At 31.1% G+C, this 27,891-nt stretch overlaps 1 protein-coding gene across 1 annotated transcript in view; it reads left to right on the forward strand.

Moving 5' to 3' along the window:
• Positions 1-8,846: 8,846 nt before the first annotated feature.
• LOC140045351 (uncharacterized) overlaps positions 8,847-27,891 on the forward strand; it is a 32,997-nt gene continuing 13,952 nt past the window's right edge. The window contains exons 1-3 of the mRNA XM_072090206.1: positions 8,847-9,316; positions 11,802-12,021; positions 27,463-27,730. Of these exons, the coding sequence (XP_071946307.1) occupies positions 9,181-9,316; positions 11,802-12,021; positions 27,463-27,730 (624 nt within the window). The 5' untranslated portion in view covers positions 8,847-9,180. The remainder of the gene's footprint in view (positions 9,317-11,801; positions 12,022-27,462; positions 27,731-27,891) is intronic.

Raw genomic sequence — 27,891 nt, forward strand, 5'->3', positions numbered from 1 at the left:
ATCATGGCTCAACCAATCTTATAAAATCTCTTCCGTTTCAAACAAGGATTAACTCTCCTTTTTTTCTTTAGTTGTTTTGACAGTTCGGTTAAATTCTTTTAATGTACCGCAACCAACTTAATACTGTAGTACTAAAATCTTTTTCTGACTTTTGCGAGTCGTTTAGCTTCCGTATCTGTAGGAATTACCCGGCGTCTTGTTTCTTAATCAATGTGTGTTTAATATGCATTATTTATTTAATATGTATTTTCTGAAATACAAATTAAAATACAGTATTTCGTTTAAAGATGTATTGTCCCCCTGAAAAATAATTCTTAAATATTTTTTTTTTTAAATATGCTATTTTAATGTCACATTAGGCCTATAGTTATTCAATTTTACCAAAAATTGGATCGAAAAAAACAATTATTTACTTGAAATAACTAATTTAAAGCAAAAATAGTCACATTGGGTTTTTGGTTGAATTTAACCATATATTTTGTCATTTTATAAGTGAAAACATTTTTTTCTCTACGAAAGTAATTAACTTTATTAAAACTATACAAAATAACCTATTCAAAGACTGATTTAATTAATCTTCATTTTTCATGTTTTTAAGGAACAAAAGATGAACAAAAATCTTGTTTTATTTTCTTTTTAGACTTTAGTTGTTCGTTCAAAAATTACTGATGGGCTTATTATTTATCATTTTATTTGACATTTGACAATGAAACTTATTTGATTCGGTAATTTTAACTTCTAACTATATTTGAATTATATTGATATCGTTAAATGATTACATTGTTAAATTCACATTATGGCTTTTCAAATTCATCTATCAGTTTTGTACATATTTTGTTCATATTAAGATTTAATGGGCGTAATCATTTAAAACCGATTACAAAAATACAGGTCGAAATATATAAATATTAGTTTTTAATGCATACTTGTGACATGATAGAGGCATTTCAAAGTATAGTAATTATTCTCGTTGCAAGTGTCACCATATTTTACGGATAGTAATTGTAACCGAAATGTTTAACCGTAAATTTTACATTTTACCACAAGAGCCTTCGAACTCACCATCTTTGGTGTGAACGTATCGATAAGTCAGCTAGCAGTGCAGCAACAGAAGCCGGCACTTCGTGGACGCGTGCGCGGTTTTTTTTATCAACGTTTAAACACGCGCGTCAAATCGTGTATACGCGCTGACGCGATAACGAACGGTGTTCTCTGTGCGTCATCCAGCCGTCTACACTCGTAAAATTGTTATTTCACGCAACCATTATTTTTTTACATTTTAAAAATTACATTAAAGCAAACTATATTCTAACTTGACTATGACCACGTGTGATAGTGACGCCACCAATTTTCTACAATCTTGTAATATATCCTTTTTAGAAAACATTAAGTATATAATTTAATATAAATATGAAAGGTCTAGGCCACTTTATTTACTTGTTTATCGACAGGATAGCCTTGAACAATCGATCTTTGTCTGCAAAAGTCGTCAAGCTCCGCCTGGCTGCACCGATTTCATGCTCACCAGGCTAGAAATTGGTAAAAAGTTTTAATGGATATTATTCCGTAGTAAGTGAACCATTTTATATTCTTACTAACGGATGTCTTTATTTTATGTTCTTCAATCATTCTTATGCTAAATTATGCTTTAATAAATGTGATATGTTAACTTTTAAGTTTTAAGGTGGAGACGCGCAAACGGCAATTCATGTTATTATTGTTGTCTGATGATTGCTTTACGCGCGATAATATTTCAACCGGTTTTTTTTCTTGAACTGTTTTATGAGTCTTCTTTATTAGTACATACTTATCATTTGATTGGGTTTTAAAGAAAATGCGATAAATCGTAGTAAATTGAGATTTAATGCGATTTTGTTTATCTTTATGGTTATCATAAATAATACAATTTATTTATGTTGTTTACTGTTGTTTCTTTATAATTGTAAAATGTTCTTCTAAATGTATTCGATTTTATGTTAAGCCGCTGCAAGAAGAAAACACAATTTCTTTTCTTCATAGTACTGCTGTATCATCGTTGTTTTAAGCTCTGTCTACACTATCAAACTTGCGTGAGAAACGCATCACATTATCAGAAAATAGTAATGTTGCCAGTTAGCTTAAAGCTCTGCCTACACTATCAAACTTTATGTGACAAAAAATGTGATATGCCCAAATATGGACATGATGATGTCATAATTACCATATTTGGGTTATCTTTCTCGTTACCAGTACTGTATTATCAATAGGCCTACAGCAACTTTACTCTGATCGGCCGCGGCGGCCATAATATTTTTTGTCAAAAACGCATATCGCCGACTTTCCAGAATATCAATCCGCTGTGTTTTGTTAGCGGGGCTCTTTCATAGAATTGTGAAAAAGAGCTGAAGATTTTTCAGAGGGACGCTAGAAAAAAAGTTTTTAAATACCGAAGACATTTATGTGAGTTAATTCGTTTAATTATAAAACCAAATATATCTATTTCAAAAGTGTTGTTAATTTTAAAATAAATCATTTCAAAACAAATACTACTTTTAAGATCAGCTATTGGAATTTAGTCCGGCACTTAGCGGCCACGTGCCGGATAAGTACGTTATATTTGAAACGAATGTACAATACTATTGTACTATTTGTCTATTCTGTTTATGTAACAATAGGCTACAATCCGCACTCTTTCTCTGGTAGATGGTTAGGTCGCTATGGACATATGCTACTATATTTGATACTGTATCAATACATGAAAAGATCGAATTATCAATTTAAATCTAACTGTTTTAGATAGGCTTATACTATTAACGTGTGTAACAATGGTTTACTTTGTTCTTCCCATTGACTTATAGAAGTAGACCAAGCTGCACCAACATTCTGTAAATGGTAAATGTTACAGTTATCACAAATTAAAGATGTATTGTCCCACAAAAACATGAAAAATTAAGATTAATTAATTAAATCAGACTTTGAATAGGTTATTTTGTAGTTTTAATAAAGTTAATCCCTTCCGTGAAAAAACAAGATGAAAAAATGCTTTCTCATATAAAATGACAAAATAAATGGTCAAATCCAAACAAAACCCCATTTGCTGGCAGCTAATTTGACTATTGTTTGCTTTAGTAGGCCTATACAGTTTTTTTCAGGTAAATACATTTTTTTCGATTCAATTTTTGTTCTAAGTGGATAACTATTATGTGATATTAAAATAGCATATTCAACAACCAAAAATAACAAATTATTTGTTCAGGGGGGACAATACATCTTTAAGTAAACAGTAGTAAAAACATAAAAATAAAATAGTTATAAGAATGGTTTAATAAAAACAAACATTGAATAATGTTGAATCGTAGTTTAATAATATGAAAAGTGAAATAAAATAAAATCAATCACTTTTGTTGTTCTTTCATGCATCAATTTTTATTTTAGGAGTATAGAAGTGTAAAGCTCTGTCTACACTGTCAAACTTTATGTGATAAAAAATTGTGATGTGCCCATAATATGTGGACATGATATCATATCAATACCATATTTGGGTACAACACACTTTTTTTTGTCAAACTAGTTTGATAGTGTAGACAGAGCTTAATGAAAGGGCTTGGTGTGATGCAAAGGCATGGTAACTAAAGAGAGAATCAAGGTTTGAACCCAGAGTAAGGATTGTATTGTCCCTAATAGCAACTCTATATGTATTCCAATGTACTTCAACATTTATCCAGTAGGTAAAACCTTTTTTTTAATATAAATTATTTAAGTAATTTTATCTTGTGTTTTAAAAATTAAACATTTTGTATTAAAATACATTTAATATTCTGATTTCCTATTTCTATTGTTTAAACGTAAAAGTGAATTACATAATCTCATTATTCTTTAATTTAAGAAACTTAAGTCTCTAAAACTGGAGAGAAGAGAAGTAAAACTTTAAAATAAAAAACAATCTTGATTACGAAAGAAATACAAGAACTACCGTAACGTCTGTGGGAAGACTTGACTTGAACCCGGAATCTATATAAACACACCAGAACACATCATTTTCTTCTTTAACCTACCACTAATCATCCGTCCATTATGCTTGACATTTCTTCATTAAATTTATACTACAGTAATCAGTTAATTGTGTATAATTTAAATTTCTTATTTACTCCATCGGCATTGTACAATATAACGAGTCTTATACGACGAACCATTTGTTGTTTGTCTTTACAACCCGTTTCTCTTTGCATTATCACTATAGTCTCAATTGTAACGAGATAATTGTTAATTATCTATAATAATACAAATTCACATACTATTGAATTCTCTTTCGAATTTACTTACGCTGATACTGTTCATTATTCTTAGGCCTAAACCACTTAGGCAGAACGTCAGCAAGTCATTTAGTTCTCAACGCCCTGGGGCAGAGTTATACTGCGCTGAACAAGACCATGATTGCCACTTTCGACACGTTCAAAAAGAAATTAACTCGAGACCAAAATGCATGATTTTTGCTTCGAAGAGAAAATAATTTGTCTTGTGAGCATTGAAGTGTGACTCTGTGTGTAATGAAGAAGTTTGTAGGGCATGGAAAGACAACGAATCTAAGCTGACCTTTATACCGAACAGATTCGCATTGTACAAAGAATTTATCAAAATGAAATTATTTAACAATAGGAAGACTACGCTACGGCAGACGGTCGTAACTAACCGCCTATTATTTCCCACTTTTAACATCGTTAATAGATGGTGTGAGAGATTTACCTTTTTTGTTTATAATTATGTATAAGTTCTCTTTTTTCAATCCAAAAATAGTAACTTGACTTGACAAGCTGTGTTGATAAATGTCATCATCCATTAACAGCCAATTAAATATATATATCTCTTTTTTTTTCTTTTAAGAAGACATTTTATGCTATTTTAAGTGAGAAAAATTAGAAAATATGATTAAGCTTCGCAATAATACCAATTAGTAGGCTATTTTTTACATACCACACGATTTCCAAGCGTTCGTTAGCCATCGCAATGTAATAATTTAAAACAAGGTACTGTTCACATTAAAGAGTATTACTATGCCTATACCATAACATTATAATTTGATCAAGCATAACAAATAAAACAAAATTTCACTATAACTCGAAGAGCTAGTAATCATATTAGTAAGACATATTAGTAAATGCTTTTACACAAGACAATATATTTCCAACGAAAATGTTAAAAGTTCAAAATGAAACCACACCTATATGATATACAGTATTCGATTAAACATCGAAGTTCTGCTATAATTATTTGATATTGAACAGCGTCTGACATAACCCGATCTATCTTGCGAGAGAAACACATCACATTACCAGAAAATAGTAATGTTGGCAGCTATAGCTTAAAGCTCAGTCTACTCTATCAAACTTTTATGTGCAAAAAAAATGTAATGTGCCCAAATATGGACACATTGATGTCATATCACTACCATATTTAAGCATATCGCTATCCATATTTCCCAGCACATCACACTAGTTTGATAGTGTACACAGAGCTTAACATCAGAAAGTTGTCCACTGTTTTATTTTACAATTATTAGTAGGCCCTGTTCCTTGAATACGAACTTACTGTATATAGTAACGTTATTCTATTAAAAAACATCGCAGAAGAAAATTGGAAAGCTGAATAATGCGTGAACATTGACAAGTATTGTCCCAGAAGGAAATCATACTCATCATCATCACATAACATACTCAGACATAGATACCAATAACGTGTAAACCATAATATTAGGTTTATATTTGAAAATGTAAAAGAATCGCTCTAGTAATGAAAACACAATCATTCCACTTCAGTTTCTGCTATACGTTTTAAAGTGAAATCAAATACAGATTATATTTACTTTACAGATACTAAATCACTTTATTTTTATTTTGGATGTCTGACAGATTCTAGTTAAGTAATGTTATTTAAAACGTATCAACAAAAACAAAGACATCTTTATCTATTTTTAAATACAGAAAATAATAAAGAATAATTGTTTAGTAATTTTTTTTTCAACTTTCAAAATCTTTAATTTTACTATTCTACAATTTTTAAATTTCGCGATAAGATTAATTTCCAGCAGTATACAGTACCCTTAAGATGTCTGGTTGATTCTAGTTAAGTAATGTTATTTAAAACGCATCAAAACCAACAAAAACAAAGAAATCATTCTCTATTTTCAAATACAGAAAATAATTAATTGTTTAGTGAATTTGTTTGTAACTTTAATTTGTTACGACCCATTTTGAAATTTTCGCGATAACATTAATTTCACGCAGTTTGCAGTAAACTTTAAATGTCGATTAGAGAAGCGACATGAATTCAAGTCATAAATATATTTGTAATTTTTTGTAAAGGCCTATACGAAAATGCGTTTGGATTATGTAGACGTCTTTTTTTGCGAATATAGAATTACAGCACTTGAGTTAATAATGTAATAATATTTTTAATTGCACTAATATGCAATATGGTGCCTTTCTATCGGTACATTAATTTTTCTCACGGAAGTCAGTTGTGGCTTTTTAATAAATGTATAGACTGTCGATAGCTGACGAGAATGTTTGATATGGGAAACAAAACTTAATTTGTAATAAGTTCCGTATTAATTATACACCATCGCCATAATGTTGCGTTACAGTAATCTATAGACACCTCTTTCTATTCCAGCTTAATTTGTATTTAAATTATTGTACACTGACATTTGGCAGTCTATAACTCGTGAAAGAAACATATAATGTTTTTTTTTTATCATAACAATTTTCACCTAATTATTTAACACTTCTTTGCTTTAGTGGTGGTTTTACTTATAAACATGTAAATGAGGCGAAGTAAATCATCTTTGTTTTGAGGAATAAATTTAATTTAAGTCTCCAGAAATATCTTTTTTACACCCCAATACCCAATTGTTACAATTCTCGATCTCCTCGCGGTCCAAAAGGTGACTAACCAAACGGCTCGCGTCCAGAGTATTGTATATATAAATGATCATATTAATTACTAATTAAACAAGATAAGTTGAATCTAGTCTAGTAACATAAAAGAGGCTATGCGAATTACGTATTAATCGCATTACCTAACCAAAATATTGTGACAACTGAACAGATTATTAATTAGTAAAATACGTAATTATATACCGATTAATTGGCATAACAAATGAAGTAATTAAGTGATGTGTTGAAGGGAGGACTTCATTAATGCTTTGTGACTGTAAAGTAGAAGTCAACAAACAGATCCACCAACATTTAAATGCATGTACAATGTTGACGCGCGCGTACAAAAGACGTACTAGTTTCATCAACATTTGACTGCATGTTAACGCGCGCGTATACAAGACGTTCTATAGTTTCATCAACATTTCAGTGCATGTTGACGCGCGCGTACAAAAGACGTACTAGTTTCATCAACATTTGAATGCATGTTGACGCGCGCGTACAAAAGACGTACTAGTTTCATCAACATTTGAAGGCATGTAAAATGATGACGCGCGCGTACAAAAGACGTTCAAGTTTCATCAATATTGAACGCGCGCGTTCAAAGGTCGTTTGGTTTTCGATAATATTGAACGCGCGCGTGTGTGTCAAATGTATTCTTCCTCACGTGTCAACGATAAATCAACTCGATCTTCAAAGACGGTCAAAAGAGGGGTTACAATAAGTTTATATTTCAAAGGCGGTTATAATTGCAGCTTAAAAGCAGCTTAATACCAACTTAAGAGCCCATTTGATGCAACTTAGCAGCCAATTATTCTTACAAACACAAGAACGATTTAGAATTTTACTGACTTTATATGAAGCTAGTTACAATGATATGGACGTTACAATCTGTCGACTTGTTTTTTCCGAAAGGAAAATGCTGGTCTTTGTAGTATAGACAATCAGCTATTTTGTAGTAGAAAAAGTAAACATTTCGTATAAAGTAAAAAAAATTGATTTGTGTTTATTCATTCAAGCATTTTACTTTTATTTCGGAAACGGACGTCCATAATTTCAACTATTACATTATTTATAAAATTTAATCATTTTAATGTGATTCGGGTTAGATTTCTAGAATGCTTATTTGGTTTTCATTTTGTATACTAAGCAAAGGCCTTAAATATAATTTCAAACAAAATTACTATTATTACAATTCATCATGCAATATTGTAAAGTAAACATTATAAGTATTTAAAAGATTGATATTTGTGCCTACGGTGCCAGGCCTTTTTCTTTTTCTTTTTATTTTAACTAAATATGATTAGGTTGTGGCTCCTAAAGCTTGGTTCCCACTAGAACGTAACGCAAGGACGTAAACGCAACGCAAGCGTTTTAACCAATGACAAGCGAAGTTATAGACAGTTAGTAATCACAAGCGAATAAGCCATCGCTTGTAATTGGTCAATTCACTTGCGTTGCGTTACGTCCTTGTGTTGCGTTGCTAGTGGGAACCACGCTTAAACAAGGAACCAGTAAAGTACAAAGAATTCATAGATCATATAGATCAAATAGTACACTAACTAAAGTAGGCCTGATAGAACGTTTAAAAATTAAAACAAACAATATTTTAATAGTATGTAGCCTATTATTGTATTGGTTGAGGTATATATAAATCACTAAAGCGATGTGAAATAACAACAGATAAATATCATTTTCTTTAATCATTTTTATGTATTTTTCTTCTTTTTTTTTGCTTACATTTTAATACATCTGAACTGAGTTATAAAACTACGTTTTGTAAAAAAAACACAAATCGGTGTACTTATCTTGCGATATTATACAATTTCTAGAAAAGTGGAATAGAATTGTCAAATTGATAATTTGGATTACAAAATCTTTTTATTGATATAATTGCTTAAAATGCTTAAGCCTACCCCAAAGCACTTTCAGTTCGCGCTTATTCAAGTGCACTGGAAAGTGGGCGGAGTAAAACAAACAAACTCGACGCCGATTGGTCAATGAGTTTTCTATTGACGCTACTGTGTATTTTCCATACAGTGAATATATCCCTGTGTGATTTTACAATTGTCAAAATAATAGCTTAGTAATTGGCGAACAGTAGCTATATCACAGTTAGGCATTGGCCCTTAAAGGTGATACTAGCGACTAGAATTGTTTAAGAAACCCCGGAAGATATTGTCTCTGTCCAGTGGATTATTGTATGACGACGGACATTCTATTCGCGTTAGATTCGTCACCCATACCTTAGGCCTGAACTTTCTCCAGTATGATGTATGAGAATGATGATATACTTAGCCGGCAGGCTAGGGCTTTTGCCATGAACGGCATGGTCCCCCCTCCTCCTCCTCGCAGTTTCACCTACCCTAGTATTTCCATGCACCAGCCAACTCCAAATTTTACAGGTGAGGATTTTTTTTGTTAACCTGGTGTGATTCTTTTCTTAAGGGTTGTTGTCTGATGTTGTTATATTTGTCACGATGGGTGAATGTGTCGTGGGATGACTTGGTTTACAGTTAAAACATATCTAACTGTTAAAACTGACACTGTGTTAGCACTGATGTAACAATCCCCTCACGCCGTACAATCAACTCGTCAAATTTAGTCACCTTTCTAGTAAATCTGTGCACGTTCTTGGAAAATTTCGATATTTTAACTCTTCATGATTTAATTTTAACCATACTTGATTAAAATTAATAATTATTATATTTGTATTTATAGTGTTCGTTACTGATTTCAATAGTATGTTTTTATAATCTATATTTTACAATTTCTATACTCGTTCTTAACATTATTTTTTTTCCAGCACCGTATGATAAGTAGGCCAATATATTATTGTTTTTTCCTTTTTATTATTAAATATAGGATTTTTGTTTGTTTACTTTTATTGCGATATTTTAGGAGTTACCAGTACCTAGCAATTATATAAACATATGTACAGAAATTAATATTTTGGCCTAGGCCTGTATTTTTCCTTTCGAAGAGACAATGTATTAATAATAATAATAATCATATGTGCGTATACGTGCCTAGAAATGCAGTATGCCGTACGTACAGAAATTAATATTTTGGCCTATAGGCTCGCGTTTTCCTTTTCGAGGAGACAGACGTGTATTAAGATAGGCTAGTTATCATATTAGGTTGTTTGCTTAAGAACTATACCAGTGCCTGTACAATGCAGTACCGAACGTACAGAAATTCATATTTTGGCCTAAGCTTGTATTTTTTTGTTTAGATGAGACAATGTATTAATAAAGGCCTAGTCATCATATTATATTGAGTACCGTATCTTATATACGATACCTAACAATTATACAGTATATATAATAATACATATAATATTGTACAGAAATTGATATCTTGACCTAGGCCTGTATTTTTCGTTGTGCATTCCACGAGGAGTCATGCTTTGATATACTTGTGTTTACCTTCCTCTCTTATGAATAGAAATAATTCTTCACGCATTTCCATCACAGCGGTGGACAAATCACTTGATTTAGTTCCAATAGAATTATTGTTTTGGCTTACAACAAATAGGCCTACAAAATCTACAATTTAAATCGATGATGTTTGTAAATATAACCACACGATGTTAGAATGGGTGCTTGCCTATAATAATTTTCGATACTATTCTAAATGCACAATGTTTGTAATGAGTGTATTCGATGTTTTGCATGTTAAAAGAACATCTCGATTGAATATGCTTATTATCAATTCATTTCGAATTAGAATGCAACATATAATACTTCTAATATTAGGCCTGTAATATACAAAGGACAACCTTATGTCCGAAGAAGTTTATTAATTAATTACTAATTTAATTAAATTATAAGAAAACCTAATTATTTTTACTACTGACTTATTTAAGAATTAATTAAAAAATATAAAGTTATATAACCACCTATGTAAGAATCTTGATGAACAAATGTGATTTCTATAGTAGTGACAAGATGGATATAAAAAGAATTTACAATTACTTAGTGACGTTTTTTAGGCTAAAAAGAGAAGTGATACCCCAGGGTAAAAATTAGGACTTTATCCGCCATTGTGGCACATATTAAGTAATGAATATATCCAGGGTCGGGATTACCAGATTTGTAGTTAACTTAAAAGCGAAAATTAGCTGACGTTTAAAAGAAGGACGTCCACTATTATTTGTAAATTAAGCTACTGTATTTTATTTTAATTCTTTAAAAATAAAAGATTTGATTTGTTGTTATCACGTTTTTCGTTGTAAATCTAACTGTACATAGCGGTAACAAAACGATCGTGTTGTTGATGTCCGAATTAGTGAAATACTTTACATAACTTTTCAAACAAAACAACGTGGTTTAAAACATTATAGTTTGTTTTTGTCTTTTGTAAGTTCGTCTCGTTTATAAGTTCGTCTCGTTTATAAGTTTGTCTCGTTTTCATTTCATTAGTTATGTGTCTTTATTTACATAATATATAAAATACAGTAACCAAGCAGGACCTTAGACAGTTTGAGAAACTTAACAAGAAGGTCGCAAAAGCAGACGCGGATATCAATTTCTTAAAGAATACATCAATATTTAAAAGTATATATGGAAGATTTCGTCTGAAATAAAGTGATCAGATCAAATCAAATCATGTACTTTACTGTACCGTATTAAAACATATAGACTAGTAAAATTGTGTACATGGTCAATATAAATACTGTACACTATATGTATCCAGTATAGAAATACATATATTTATCTATAAATTGTGATATCATATTCGTTATGAGCAAAGCCTTACTTTTATTGTGTTGGTAAAAATAATACTCAATGTGATAAACGATTCTATCTTATTATCTAATTATTTTATATCCGCTTTATTATTTTTAATTTAATTCTGCAAAATAAAAAATATGTATGTTTACCTTAGATCATGGAGCACATTTTGGCGATTTTTCTCCGCTGTCGGCCTCAAGCATGGACCCAGGCCGATCAATGCATCAGATGATGTCTTCAACAGCGCCTCGTCCGCCTGATCTAGGCATCCCGTCTATGCCTAGCAAAGATATTAAAGTTACGCTAGAAAATCGCGATTTGTGGAAGAAGTTTCATGCTATAGGAACAGAAATGATTATTACGAAAGCTGGAAGGTAAGGTATCATTTATTTATTGTTTTTTGTTGTTGTCTTTTGTGAGATTCACTCACTTTTATTTCATTCTTTACAATTGTTACAATAATCTATATCAATTTTGTTTCAGTAGAAAACTAAAGTTTATTTGGTTTTTCTTATTTTGAGTATTTTACATAATATATAAAAAGTTAAAGCATTTAAAAAATAGACAAAAGTTATATAAAAATATACATCACATAATATAGCTTTACAATTGCCTTTAGAACATCACAAAATAAAATTAAAAAAAAATTATTTATTGTTTATATTATATTAGTTATGATTTTAAAATAGCATAATTATTTGTTAATTATGCAAGTTCTGTTCTACGTAATCTTATTTATATATATAATTTTTTTTAAAGTATTGTAGATAATGAAATATATTCGCATCTTATTTTTTCGTTAATGACTTTTTTTGATAATCCAATAAATATATTTAAATAATTATGTACAACTTACATTTTACACGATCTTGGCTGGTTAACTAAACACAGCTTAATATCATAAGTGAGTTAATGTAAACTTTAATAAAACAAAATTCGAATGTTTTAATTAAAATGTTATTAAATAAAATTAATGATTTTCATAACAACAACATAGATTCACAAGCTAAACAGTAACAGTAACACAAGACAAAACACATTTGTCTTTTGCACCGTGTTGTGATGTCCTATGATATAATTATCATTGGCATAACATAACAATTACTAAGTTTATATATGATTAATATATGGTATACAATAATTCGTATGCAGTATATAGGCCTAGAACGTTACTGATTGAACAGAATGCAAACAACACTATGTTATCGCGTATATAAAACACATTTTTTATTGTCAGATAATATTTTTTAAGTTAGCAAAATGTTTCAATGGTTCGTTCACCTTTCGTTAACCTTAAACAATTTTTTATATTAATTTTGAGGTTTGAAATGATTTATATTATATGTAATGTATATATAATGCGTGTTATAGCTGTGTATGTCTATCTATCACACCATTGACTGTTGGAAATTTTTCATTATTTTGTAGCAGTCTGTTTTATAGAATGTAACGTGTTAATGGGTTGTATAGATTTGGGAAGTGGTGTGTTGAGAGGTATCGTTTGTCGCTCGAAATTTGTGGCAATGGTGTTACTGTAATCGAAATTACGTTCGACATTGCAAACAGTGTACGGTATGAATTGGGTTAACGTTTGAATTGGAAGTGGATAGGGTATGGGGATACCTGAACAACCCCCCCCCCCCCTCCCAAACTTTCTTACGTCGCTAGTATGAAGAAAACCGTATGTTCAGGTATTTTTCACCTAAGTGATTCTAGGAGACCACATTATGTGTTATGATACATAGGTATAGGTTAAAGCGGATACTTAGTGTTTTTATTATTTTTAAACAGAATTTGGCAGGCGTATAATTTCACATTGTCAAAATATGCCATTTACAAAGATATTAAGTGTAAAATAACCAGATCATTTTCCGACTGCCAACAGTACGCGCGTGTCGTTTAGTTTTTTCTTTAAAAACATTAGAAGTTAGTTAAAGGATAAGTGTAAAATGTGAGAAGTGAGTGTCGAAAGAGTGTGAGGTATAAACACTTATATACAGCCAGGCTGTTAAATATCTCGGGTAATTATGACCAGATTCAAACCTGGTCATCTCAAATTTCAGGTAAAAATCAGCTAAGCAGAAGGATATGAATAGCTGTCACGCCTTCTCAAAGTCACTATGGAATTTAACGTCTTAAATGAGCTTAAAATGCGCAACATGATCTGTCGAAGTCATCGGTGTAGTGGTATCAACCGTCCTAGCCCAGACCCTGTATAAACAAAGCTACCTATTGTTACATATAACCACCTAGTATCACACTTCTTAATAAAATAGCCAAACTGCACCAGTCTATTCATTTTCATATTAGTGTAATTTTGTTGAAATAACATTATTTCTTACACGTTTTGTACAATTAGCCCGGAGTCACCAACTTGAGTCTATCAGGGCTGGATTGGCTTTGTGTAGGGGGCGTCAGTGATCTCAAATACGCCTGTAGTCAACTTAGCCATTGAATAGTAACGGGGATAAAGCTTTTAATATCGTTACCACTTATGTTTGTTCTATACATCTATGATAGTATTTGTACAGTGCTCAACAATAACTAAGTTTCAGCGCTTAAGGTGGTGATTTCAATTCACCTAACAACCTATCTTATGATCATTTACTTAAGTTAGTTTTTATAGCGATTAGCATGACTCTACACGGTAAAGTACAATAGCGTAGCATTTCTACTACGTTTATATTATATCGTTTTACTATCGCACTAGAACAGCTTTAACAGGACGTATGCCTTGGGTTACACTTACTCTGTTTTCTTGGCTAATAAACTGGGGTTTTACGCAGACTTGTCGGCGCCAAAACAAAAACACAACCCTTTTCACCCAAAAGATCCATAATTTTCCCTTATTTTGATTGACGTGTTTTATTCGGAAAGCTTTATAGGGTTATATACCTATAGTTTCGTTACAAAGATTTCTATTGTATCTTTTGATTTCAGTTATTTATTTTCCTTTGTTAATTGTCCTGTTATACCTTTCATTATACGTTTTTAATTTTCCAGAATTTATATTATATTTTCATCAATTTATTGTCGGCTTCTTTACAACACAAATGATTTCAGTTATTTATTTTCCTCTGTTAATTGTCCTGTTTTCTTTTTCATTATACCTTAATTTTCCAAAAATTTAAATTATGGTTTTATCAATTTGTTGTCGGATTCTTTATATAACACAAATGATATGGTACTATCAAATCAGGTATACCGGGGAATTAGAGTAAAATTGCAATTATTAATTTTAGTTAATTATTAGTAATTTCACTCTTCCGTGGATATACGGATGAACCACTACTACGTCCGAAATAAACCCATAGCATACATTCGTATCAAATTTGTTTAGTCGCTCACCATAAATACATTATTAAGTTAATTCATGACTTGGTCACTTTATTACGATACTCCTCAATAACGATAATAAAATGTTGTTAATAGACACAAAATATCGATTACAACATTTGATTTATTTTAATTGAATTTCCTTTCTTTTCTTCGTCAATACCACAATCTCTGCTCAGCTGAGTTTGTATTGTTTTCATATAATTTATTGCATGTGCTCCGTTTGAAATGCTCGCTGGAAGGTCGAACAAATCGTGTTTAATTTCGACACATAAAACGTCTAATTTCACCTGGTACTTTTGTTTATGTTTTCTTTGTAAGATTTCTTTTCCTTCCTAAAACCACCCCCGTTGAGTTCTTAACAATAGTTGTAAAATAATAACAAAAACGTTTTAAATTATAACAAAAACGTGTTTGTGTTTTAGTCTTCAATAGTAGAAACATAGTTGCTCACAAATGGATGAATTGGATATCAAAATATAATTTCCTTGAAATTTTGAATTAATAACAATCAATATTGTGTACTTGCTACGTCCATATTCTGCTGATTACCCCACTTTTTAATATTTTAGGCCTACATACAAGAGGGTGATAGAACACCATATAAACCAGATTGAAATTTCAATCTCTTTTGATGCTTAAGATTGAAATCCCAGTCTTTCTTGATTTGTATTTTTTTATGCGTTGAAATCTCAGTCTTTAGTTTTAGTTCTTTAGGCCCTATATTATTTTATCATAGGTAAAATTGAAATTTTAATCTTTCTTGATCTGTAAGACTGAAATTCCAGTCTTTTTTATGCTTTGCAATCTCAGTCTTTCCTTATAGTTTATTTCTTTATATTATTTTATGGGTAAGATTGAAATTTCAGTCTTTCATGATACGTTAGATTGAAATCTCAGTTTTACTCGATACGTAAGATTGAAATCTCAGTTCTTCTTGATGTGTACGTAGGATTGAAATCTCATTATGTTGATACAGATATATAAAATGTACCGGTAGGTCTAAGAAAAATGTAGCTTGACCTAAAAAAAAAGATTTGTCTTTTGAATATTATATCATATGTACGTATAGTATTATTATATACAATTTTGTATTTGTTTAAAAATATATTGTTTCGTATATAAATTTTATATTAAAATTTTACTTAGTAAAATTTTTGGCTCAGTTTATTTGCATAAACGAATACGAAACGAACTTATGTAAATGACATAATAAATTGTTGCTACTCATATTATATAACTAAATATATGACTGGTAGCTACAGACTATTACGTATCAGCTTATGGAAAAGCTAGTTGATAATTTAATCCGATGGTATATGTGAGAAATATTGAACTATGCATTATTATAATTTAAACGATAAAATTCCTCTTAGAAATTCATCACCATTACTTCGAATCATTACCTTGTTGTTCGTTGATGACAACACAGTATCTGTGATTATAGTGACACATTTCTCAAATATCGTACCGATTCTTTCACGTTCGCGCCAAATCGTTCAGATCCGCGCCAAATCGTTCAAATCCGCGCCAAATCTTTCACATTTGTGATTCAATAAATCGCTTTCGGACCAAGCCGTTGGCTGTGTGGCCATTAATACTATATTATCATAGAAATGTCAATCGTAATAACCACGTGTGGCCTGGGGTAATAAAAGTTGGTTTAAGCGAACAAGTTAGAACATTTGAGAATCGCAATGTGTATCTACGTTTTTCTACAACATTATTTCCCGCCATTTTATCGTGTAATATTTCGCCAATTGTTTGCTTGTACGCGCAGCGATGTTCATATTATTACTCAATAATCCTGTTAGTATTTCTATGTTTCGTTTACAAATTCGATCAAACGTTGCGGGTTCCACTTAGGAACTATCAATTTGCACGGTAGTGTAAATCGCTAATATTATTATCAGCTTGGGGACAAGTAGGCCTACGCTGTAAAATGTTTTGCTACATTGTAATAATCAGATTAGGAAGTGGGTCCGATCGTTTAAAGCATTAATTCTCAATGATAAATTAACTTGATGTACTCAACACTATTAAGGCGCGCTGTACACTTTGTCCTCATTGCGCGCAGACGATATTTGCTTATGTCGCTTATTACATTATTGGCGCGTATTTTAACAGCCGACGGCAGCTAACAGTTAACTATTACAAGATATGACGACTAATTTTCAATCAGCTGAACGAATATTTTGAAATGATTTTGTAAGTAAACATTATTGGGATGTTGTGATTCTTATTTAATGTAACATTCGATTGACTTCGGATGTAGACCAATTACGTTGTTTACTTAGACAAAACTTGTCATTTATAATTTTGTAAATAAAAAATGTCCCACGCTCATAATTTGATTTGGGTTGTCTATATTTTTTAATATTACATAACAATAATTAACTAATTTATAAAAAGTGAGAGGCACATCTTTACTTAATAAATGTTATCATTTCATTCATTCATTTTATTTGGTAAAAAATCATTTTCAACAATATACAAGACAATAATACAATAAAACACAATAGTTTGTTTAACAATGAAATAAGTGCAAAACTACTCTAATAAAAAAAAATGATTGTGGATTATGCTCTGTTGAAATGCCTAAAATTAACAAGAAAGAACATTTTTTTTAAATGTTTCATGTTTAAAACAACAATAAAAGGATGAAATAGAAAACAACGTGATACATCGCAAAGGCCTAATTCTAATTATAATATCATTAATTTTGTACGATTATTTTATATTTTTATTCAATTATAAATTTTCGAATATTCCATTGTCTTATTGAATAATTGATATCGCTGTGTACGCGCGCGAGTCTCTCCTGAATTCCGTCTTATTAAAATGCCATTTGCGGACTTCGTCGATCAAATACGTTTCAAATCACCAAGATGAAATATTATTTTAGTTCATGTTTATTAATAAAAATAATTAATGATAATATTAATAATAATAATTGTATGTATACGAATTAGCCTATATTAATAATAATCCTACACAGTCCTACTTATAAATAACGAAATATTATTTATTATAATATAATTATTATTTATTATAATCGTTAATGTATTACCTTATAAAAATAAACGATATAAATTAAACGATATATAGCTGTTAACGAAGTATACAGTAATTACCGTACTGTTCGGCAAATCTTAATAACACACGTGGTATATATTATACTTCTTGTATATTACACGAATGTTACACGCGTGTTACACGCGAGTACACATAAAAAAGTATACAGGAAGTACCATACTGTTCGACAAATCTAAATAACACACGTGGTATATGCCTGTATATTACACTAATGTTACACGCGTGTCACACGCGAGTTACACTTCATAAAACATCCCATCGACACATATCTAATTTACTTTGAATTAGAAGAAAACGGATGATTATTATTTTAGAAAACAGATGCCATGCGTTGGTTGGTGTAATTCTCTTCATATTCCCAACCAAAATCTCTTCGATGTGCTAAATTATGAAAAGCTCTCTCGATTTACACGCGTGTCACACGCGAGTTACACATCATAAAACATCCCATCGACACATATAATTTACTTTGAATTAGAAGAAAACGGATATGATTATTACTTTAGAAAACAGATGCCATGCATTGGTTGGTGTAATCTCTCTTCATTTTCTAAACCAAAGTCGCTTCGATTTGTTACAATATGAAAAGCTCTCTCGATTTCGAAGTGAGGTGTTAACACGAATGTTGCAGGCGACTCTTTGGCGACGTTGCCAAAATCTCGGCGACAATTTACACAAAATGTGCGTTATTCATATCGAATTATTGTAAATACTACCGATATAAGAACACCGTTGATAATGTCTACATCCAGATTGAGAATCTCATTTATAAGAAGATTGTCCAGAATTAAGTTGCTGTTTATTTTCTTGACCATTCACCTTTTGAATCGATGGCGTTCACATGATGTGATGTGGTGTGGTAAAGTAAAACAAAAAATAAAATATTACGTAATTAAACAAAAGGAAAACAAAAAGATAACTTAAAGTAAAAATAAAATACAATAGTTGTTCAAACAAATCATAGTTTTAAAATATTTACGAAATTAATTTGACAAAATAATAATAATACCGATATATCTATTTAAAATTCTTTAATGGTTTCTTCCATGCCGAGACAAAACACATGACTTTGAATTTACGTTTGTGTATTAGATTGGGCCTCTGAAGTAGATTTAATAAATTTACATATTTTATATATTTCGATTTACCCGATTTCGTTATTGACAGATTTTCTATTTCTGTTTTTAATAATCATCATTTATTAATTTTAAAAATAATGATGATTATAAGAAGTGAGAAATAGTGAAGAGATGCTGGATAGACCAAGATGAAGAAAGACGCTAGCACCACTTACAGGCGAAAGAAAGCCTACCTAGGAGATGAAGATTGAATGAATGAATGATTATTAAAAACAACATACATCTGTCTTATAATAATATTATATATTAATTTAACGAAACGAAACCTATGTTTTTTTCTAAACTATTGAACATCAAATGCTTCCTCCAATCTCCCCTTTCCCATTCGTTCTTTATTATCATTTAAAATAAAAATCTTATTATATTGACTTAGTACCGCAATATCGAAAAACATTAAAAACGATTTATTTACACCAAAATATAAATGTGAATATCCAAAATGTAGTTGTAAATATTGGTCTGCGGAGATTTGATTGTAAATTCATCTAGACACGGAATAATGTCTAAAGTCATAAAAGCATCGTTAGGTCTATAACCAATTCAACTCGAGTAGTAACAGAATAATTATATTCGTTTATTCATAGGCGATAATGATCTGCCTTTATTATTATCTATCGTGTATTTTTGTTTATAAAATATCTGTATTTTGTACTAAATTTAAACAGACGTTTTTTATTTATTGTTATTATTATTTTATACTCATCCAATTACAAGACAGACAAACTATTTTATAATTTATAATTATTAGTTTTATTTATATGATGTTATATTTTTTTATGGATACTAATTTTATAAAATTTCGATGTGATTTCGTTTCGGTAAACTTAGATTTTAATTTAAGTTCGTGTATAAGTAATATTTTAGTTTTCGTATGCACAATAAACATGATGGATAAATTCAAATTTTGCATACAATTAAAATGTGAATAGATAGATGAATTGAGATATCGTATAAAATTCGAGTATTACTTATTATTAGGACTGTTAAGCGTGGTTCCCACTGGCCACACAACACAAGGACGTAACGCAACGCAAGTGAATTGACCAATCACAAGCGATGGCTTATTCGCTTGTGATTGCTAACTGTCTATAACTTCGCTTGTCATTGGTTAAAACGCTTGCGTTGCGTTTACGTCCTTGCGTTACGTTCTAGTGGGAACCAAGCTTTAGATACATATTTGTAGCTAACGAATTAAATATAAACTCACTCCCAGTGATATTATTGGAAAAATGAATAAGCATAATAAAGGAAAACAAATTGTTATTTTATAAGAAGAATATTATTTTAATTTGAGACATTGTTTATTTACCATGGGTTTCAAATTGAGGGCGTGTGGCGCAGTGTGTTGGACGTTGGACTACCGATCGTCAGACCTAGGTTCGAATCCAACTCTCGCCGCATTGCTTGTATCCGTAGGCAAGATACTTTACTTACGTTGCCTCTCTCCACCCAGGTGTATAAATGGGTACCCAGTTAGATCTAGACACAACTTTGCGCTGGTTACCGGCTGCATTATGGGAGTATGTTTCCATACGTGTTTGATCCCAAAAAAAAATACTGGGGTAATAATCCTTGTAAAGCGCCCTTGAGCATGATTACTCATGAAAAGGGCGCTATATAAATGTGGTATTATTATTATTATTATTAAATGCACATATTAGATTTAAAAAAATTTTTTTTAAACAAACGATCAGCCTACATGTTTGATTGAACACTGATTTAAGTTTATTAACTTATTAATCAAGTGAATTAAGCTTACAATCTTACCAGGAAAGAGTGAATTTTTACTCTTCTGTAATCTTAACAATGATTTCATTGTGTCAATCTTTTGTTATTACCGTATCAAATTGTCACCTGCATTCGTCAAAATACAGTCCCTAAACAAGTAGGTTACCACAGTACTATATTTATCGCATTAGTAAAGTCAACGTTGACTTCAATGAATAACAAAAAAATAAATGTGTTTTAGCCATACACCCGACGTGCGCGTAAACGAGCCAACCCGTTGAAACACACACCCCGATGGTTTCGCCTCGTCAACAGTCGGTCTAAACGGTCGAAGTGTCAACTCTAGCGATGTACTTAACACTCCAATGTACGCCTCTACACTGCTCTGTTTTCACGTTGATTGTTTGGGGAGTAGATGGGGTTTTTGTGATATTTCTCACTGACATCACACCCGTTAGCTAGTCTACATGTGATAAATAGTTAATACATAGTGTTGAAATTGTCATACTTATTTAGTATAAGCATTAACTCTGAAATCAGAAGCGTAAATGGTGCATTAGTCAGCGATTTGATCTCCTTTTGTGAATCATATAAGAGAAAATAATGGACGAGGAATTTGTCTTACCACTTACCGTTATATTTAGATTACCTATTTTTTTTATAATCGTTTACCAAAACTCAAATGACATTTTGGAAAAAGATGATCCTAGTTTCATTCAAGTTTCAGTCAACATTTATTTAGAAAGAAGTAAAAGAAGCATACGTTTACAATAACTTATATGGTAATTAAGTAAGAACTGTTTCTGGGATTATTTTCTAGTTAGACCTTATATTATGATAAATTTAGCTGATTTTTAACACCTGGTTCCTTTACTAATTTTTTTTTTTGCGTGTTCGACGTATTTATATTTTGTTGTATTCTTAATTTAACGAAACGAATCTAGAATTTATACGCATGCGTTGTAAACTATTTTACCGATATTTTACGCGCGCGTAAAACGTACGGTATAAATAACGCTGACTTATAGTTATACTGTACTCGTAATCCGTCATAAAATGTAGGACGCGTACGTTTGTGTATAAAGGTTTTTATTATATTTCCATGGTTTGTGTATGTAGGTTTAGTATATCGACATGAAGGGAGAATTAGGGTACGGTACCTAGATTCAAATATCGTGATGTTCAATCGGTTTTTATAACTGAACTATTTATTGCAACAGTTATCGATCAATTTAAACAATAAAACTGCTTCATCTTCTGTAATCCACTTTGAATTGTACGATGATTAAATGAAGCGGAAGGGTTGTTTCAATCACGGTAGGCCTCATATGGTCTATTCACATACAGTGGCATAAAGCACCCACATTGATTGTTAGATATTTCCCACGCAAAACTCTATGCTATCGACGCCTCCACATGGCCACTATTGATTGTGTGTAAACATCCACCCTGTAAATCGACTACACAAACACATGGGCATGTTCTCTTGTGTGCTCATACGGCTTTAAAACAATGCGGTTGTATCACCAGTAAATATAAACTATAACATTTATATCTTTATGAAAGCACTGTGTTGTTTGTAGATCGCTCAAACAATAGGTTGTTGATTGATATTATTTTGAAGTGATTTAAACGAATATGTAACTGTTTGTTATCAGGGATAATGATCGTGTATACTTGTTGATGAATCTAATGTGTTATATTATCGAATCAGCCGTGTTTCATTTGTCTTCTCGTGTTGACAGTAGTCCGATCAAACCTTGTTTGTTAAATCTTAATCCACCTATTATCTTCATCAATTTTAAATACTCCTTTAGCACCTCATACTTCCCTGTTTAGCATTTTTGTTGTTGTTTGTTTGTGTGTGGTTTTGTTATCATTGGTTTCGTCAAATACATTATGACAATTTACGCCATCATATTATACTTATAGGCCTATAACACAATTCAACAATGTTAATATACCGTAGTAAATACGGATAATACAATATAATTGAAATACGATTGATTACTATTTAGTTAGTAGGATGAAACACGAGCGAAGATGACATAAAAAGCAAGGAAAACACTACATGAAACTACATGTGAATAAAAGTAGAATCGAATGTATGATTACCAGTAAAATGTATTTAGTATTGTATGCTTAATCAACACCATAACATTGATCTCGACGTTAAAAAAAAAACAATCTTAACCCTAGACCTACTTAACCAATAAGCAGTGCACTTTACTACCGTATCATGTGTTTCGGAACTTTTAAGGTATATCGGGTAACTAAAATTGAAATACATAACTCACGATTATGATCTATAAAAGGATAGAAGCCCGTACTTAATCGATTTCAACCAATGGTGGAACGCGTGCAGCGCGTTGCTAACTGGACGCGGACACCAGGGTAACGATTGTTACCCAATCAGCGTTCCAGTTGTCAGCGCTTAAACAATGAACGCGATTTCCGAATCATTAAATAGCAATACAGCGATTTATATACGTATGGGAGTGTAAGTAGTTAAACCCGATCAACATTGAAATTGTATATCGTTATACGTGTGTTAAATATTAATATCACAGACAAAAATTAGTAAATCAAACCAATGTAACTTAGAATGAAAGTTGGTTGTCTGCACCTGCGCATCATTAAAAGAACTGTTGATCATGGACGATACTAAAACAGTGTACCATGCATCCTAAAGTAGGCCTATTTGTAATGGAAATTAACAAATTTGAAATGAATAGATAAAGTGGATCTTTGATAAATTTCGTTTTACATTCTGTCAGGTAAACAGTTACATTTTTTAGACATTTGAATTTTGCTTACGCGTATTATTCCAATATTAGCCAATCAGAAACCCGCATTTTTTGCGTTGCGTGTGCGTATTATATTGCGTACAATTATTAGCCAATTGCATTTATTTCCTTAGAATTTGTCTATGTAGGCTACCCAGGTAGATGGGTCAAAGCATCTTGATCAGCAAACTGTATTTTATGTAAGTTAGCAGAAGTCTTTAAAGTCATACCGTAGCCATTACCAAAAGAGATATAAAACCAGTGTTGCTCAACAACATAACACTAGTATATGCAAAGTATACAATATACTTCATTAATGGACTAACTAATTAGGCATGAAATTACCATTATCAGAAACAAAGTAGAGAAGATAAAAACATCAACTACATCGCAACTTCAAACGCCAACTCTGTCTCCACAATCTTCCATAATAATAATACATTCGTATTATAATTGTCATTGTTTTTTTTCTCGAAGAAATTTTATGTAAAGGGTAATAAGACACATTAAAATTGTGCAGTGTGTTTCTGCCTCATAGAGCACATAATGCAGACTTCTTTTGATAATGTTGATAATTATGATGAAGACTCTCAAACAAAAGCATTATCAAAATCGTCTGCTTCATTAAGAAATGTTTTTCTTTTAACTACGGTATATCGTCCTACAGAAAGTGTCATGCTTATTTAGAGAACATTCGAAAATTATCACCTCAAAATGCTATTATAAAATAATTCACAATTCCAAACATGAATTCATATTTGGGGAAATAAATATTAATAATAGATTGTATGATTATGCTATTTAATTTTGTTATTGAAAAATAATCGAGTGTTAAATAGAACGCTATGTTGTGAGGAGATGAACGTAAGGAATGCATATCAATTTCATTGAATCAGACGATGAAATATTTACGACGCGCAGTAACATTCCCGCCAATATGAAAAATTGATTATTACAATTTTGTAGCGATCTTAATCAAAATTACGTCACTCTCGATTTGAAAAAGAAAAATCAAAATTGTTAGAAAATATAACTACGTATAAATTCTGTAACAATCAAAATAAATTATAACTAAAATAGTTTGTTGGACGAGGCTGTGAGGCAGACTATTGTGGTCGCATAGATTTTTTAACCATCTTTATGCTCGGATGGTTTTCTAGCGAGGCGGAACCGAGGCAAACGCAATTTATCTTCTAATTTTGCCATATTGCAATTCGCAAACAGACGCTTTGGCGCAATTGCAAAGTCCTCTGAGACCCATCTTAAGACATGGTTTGCATAGCAAGTTATCAACATCTCTTTTTGACGTCTTTCTATGGATTCTTTATTCCCATTTATCATGCATTTTCATAATTTTCAAAATATTGTAACCGAGATGAAGTCAATAAAATGTTCATTCACCAGGCATATTATTTTCATAAATCTTCAATCAGTTTCACGGTAATCCAACAAAATGAATTTACGACGTAACAACAACAGAGCCAGCAATCACCGTTGTGTACTACTCCAGTCTCAGTGGTCGTATCGTATACGCTAATAATTACCACCGATAGAATTATATTAATAAACAAACCAATAGACTGGACAAATGCTTTCGGAAATTGAATTTTTATTGCAGTGATTTGAAAATTGCTATACATTCAATAAGCATCAATGATATAGTGCTTTCGATTTGCAAGAAAATATGTATTTTTGAAAACTTACAATTAATGTATATGTAAATAATAATAAAACTTAAAATTACTTGTTTAAGTTTCAGTAAATAATAATAAAATATAAACAAATAAAAATCGTTTCACAATACATAAATGTCGTCATTAATGAATATCTGTTTGAATAGATTGTTCTAGCATGTCGTCTAAAGCTCTGTCTACACTATCAAACTAGTTTGACAAAAATTGTGACGTGCCCAAAATATGGTAGTGATATGCCCAAATATGGTAGTGATATGACAATCATCATTTCCATATATGGGCACATCACATATTTTTCACACATCACATAAAGTTTGATTGTTTTGACAGAGCTTAAGATTGAACTACGTTAAAAAATAAATTTGATTTAAAAGCTTTAAAAGAAAACATAACATAACACAATTTATATTTTATTATTTCTAGATTTTGGAAATTGTGTACATTTTCCCCTAAGTATTTGCTATTTAGTTGTGATATTTTATCAGGAATTTATTTAACTGGCTGTTTAATCTTGCGATACTTGATGATTTGATTATAATCTAATTTGATAAAGATATTGATTATGTTTAACTTTCAAAAGAACTACATCTTTCGACAAACGCTCGCATTACTTGATGTTTTATCGAATCATCGTTTCGGGTTCATTTCAAGCGGAAGATAAAAATTAAATTTCGAATCAAGGAGCATTATTTAAATGGTACAGAAGCTTGGTGTTTGAATTGCTTGCTTACTATTCCCAGTGTATTGGGTTCATGTCCTTACATGGGTCATACCAGAATATTCTTATGTCCGCACGAATCATACATGTCATGTGTTTATTAACGCGTTTTAATACCAATATTTGCGTTTTTACCTGTGTTTGGCTGACGCGTTTTAATACCAATATTTGCGTTTTTACTTGTCCCTTGCTGACGCGTTTTACCGACATCCTTTTACCTTCGTAAAATCAATTCTGACGCTTTTAATGGGGACAGTAAATAATGTGTTTTGTATATCCTATTTGGTTCTTGCGATTGAAGTTAAGTATCATTTAAAGTGACAAAGTTTTGCGTCTTTCATTTTTAAACGTTTATTTATGAGAAATATTTATTCCATTACCTCCTTATCGAAGTAAAAATCTGCAAAACGATAATTGTAACACTAAAAGTTAAATAACGTGTCAACGTTGATGAGTTATGAGAAATAAATAAACGTTTATTTCAATTTTTAAAACGCAATGTTAACCTTGATACATCCAATAAAAATCAATCATTTTTTACTGATTTCTATTCTACGAATATGAGGTTTTTATGCGAGGAAAATGTAATAACACATTCACAAATTATATTTAATTTTCCTCAAGAAAAATGTTGTTTATTTTGTTAGTTTAAGGTCATAAATGTATATTATGTATTTATAATATTAAAATAATATTCGAAAAATTCAAATGAATGTTGCATGATTGACAAATTTTAATTAAATTCGTGCGAGTCTGATAATTGAAATTGATTTTAAAAATAAAATAATAAAAATGAATGTGCTCCTTCAGCATTTGGATGGCTGCAGATAGTATCTTTGTTAGTATCTGAATAGCTGTTAAAGAAATAATAGTGTCGTGTGTTGCGTGATGGCTGATTGCAAACAAAATAATAGGCCTAGACACAACATCTTGTTTCTCATCAAACAAAATAAAGACAATTAAGAGATATTTGGTAGTCTTAATTCTTAACTTCAAGTTAAGACAATGCACCTCTACACAATGCAGTGGTATTGGCAAAATCAAATAAATTTTGCTCAATAGTTAAAAAGTTATCTCTTCTTGTAAAGAAATACTTTTTTGACCGTTTGAGTTTACTGTGAAATGTATTTGTTATTATTTAACATAACATTTTATAAATTACCTTTAGATTTACTAAATTGTGTTTCAAGTTTTATCCAAGGAAACTCATTCAATAATATTTATCTTTTAAATTATCTTTAGTTTAGTAAGATTTACTGAAATGTGTTTCAATTTTTATCCATAGAAAGTTATTCCATATTTTATCTTTTTTTCACAGACGAATGTTTCCAACTTTTCGAGTGAGTATTACGGGTATGGATCCACACGCTAAATACATACTTCTAATGGATATCGTACCTGTAGACGATACCAGGTACAAATACCACAATTCTGAGTGGGTAGTTACTGGTAAAGCTGAGCCACACATGCCAGGGAGACTCTACATCCACCCGGACTCACCAGCTACTGGTGCTGTCTGGATGAAACAAGTGGTTGCTTTCAGTAAGATGAAACTCACCAATAATAACTTGGACCAACATGGACATGTAAGTTTATTATTTTTAGTTCTTCTTCCATATTTGGCTTGCTTTTTGCTATTTCTGGCTTACTACACGGAAAAGGTAGTTTTAGTGAATATATTATTTTTTACATGACAAAAATACTTTAAAGTAAAGAAAGTAAAGCGGAGTGGAGTGGATGAGGCAAT

This window comes from Antedon mediterranea, chromosome 3, assembly GCF_964355755.1.
Source record: "Antedon mediterranea chromosome 3, ecAntMedi1.1, whole genome shotgun sequence".
In the NCBI taxonomy this organism is placed as follows: Eukaryota; Metazoa; Echinodermata; class Crinoidea; order Comatulida; family Antedonidae; genus Antedon; species Antedon mediterranea.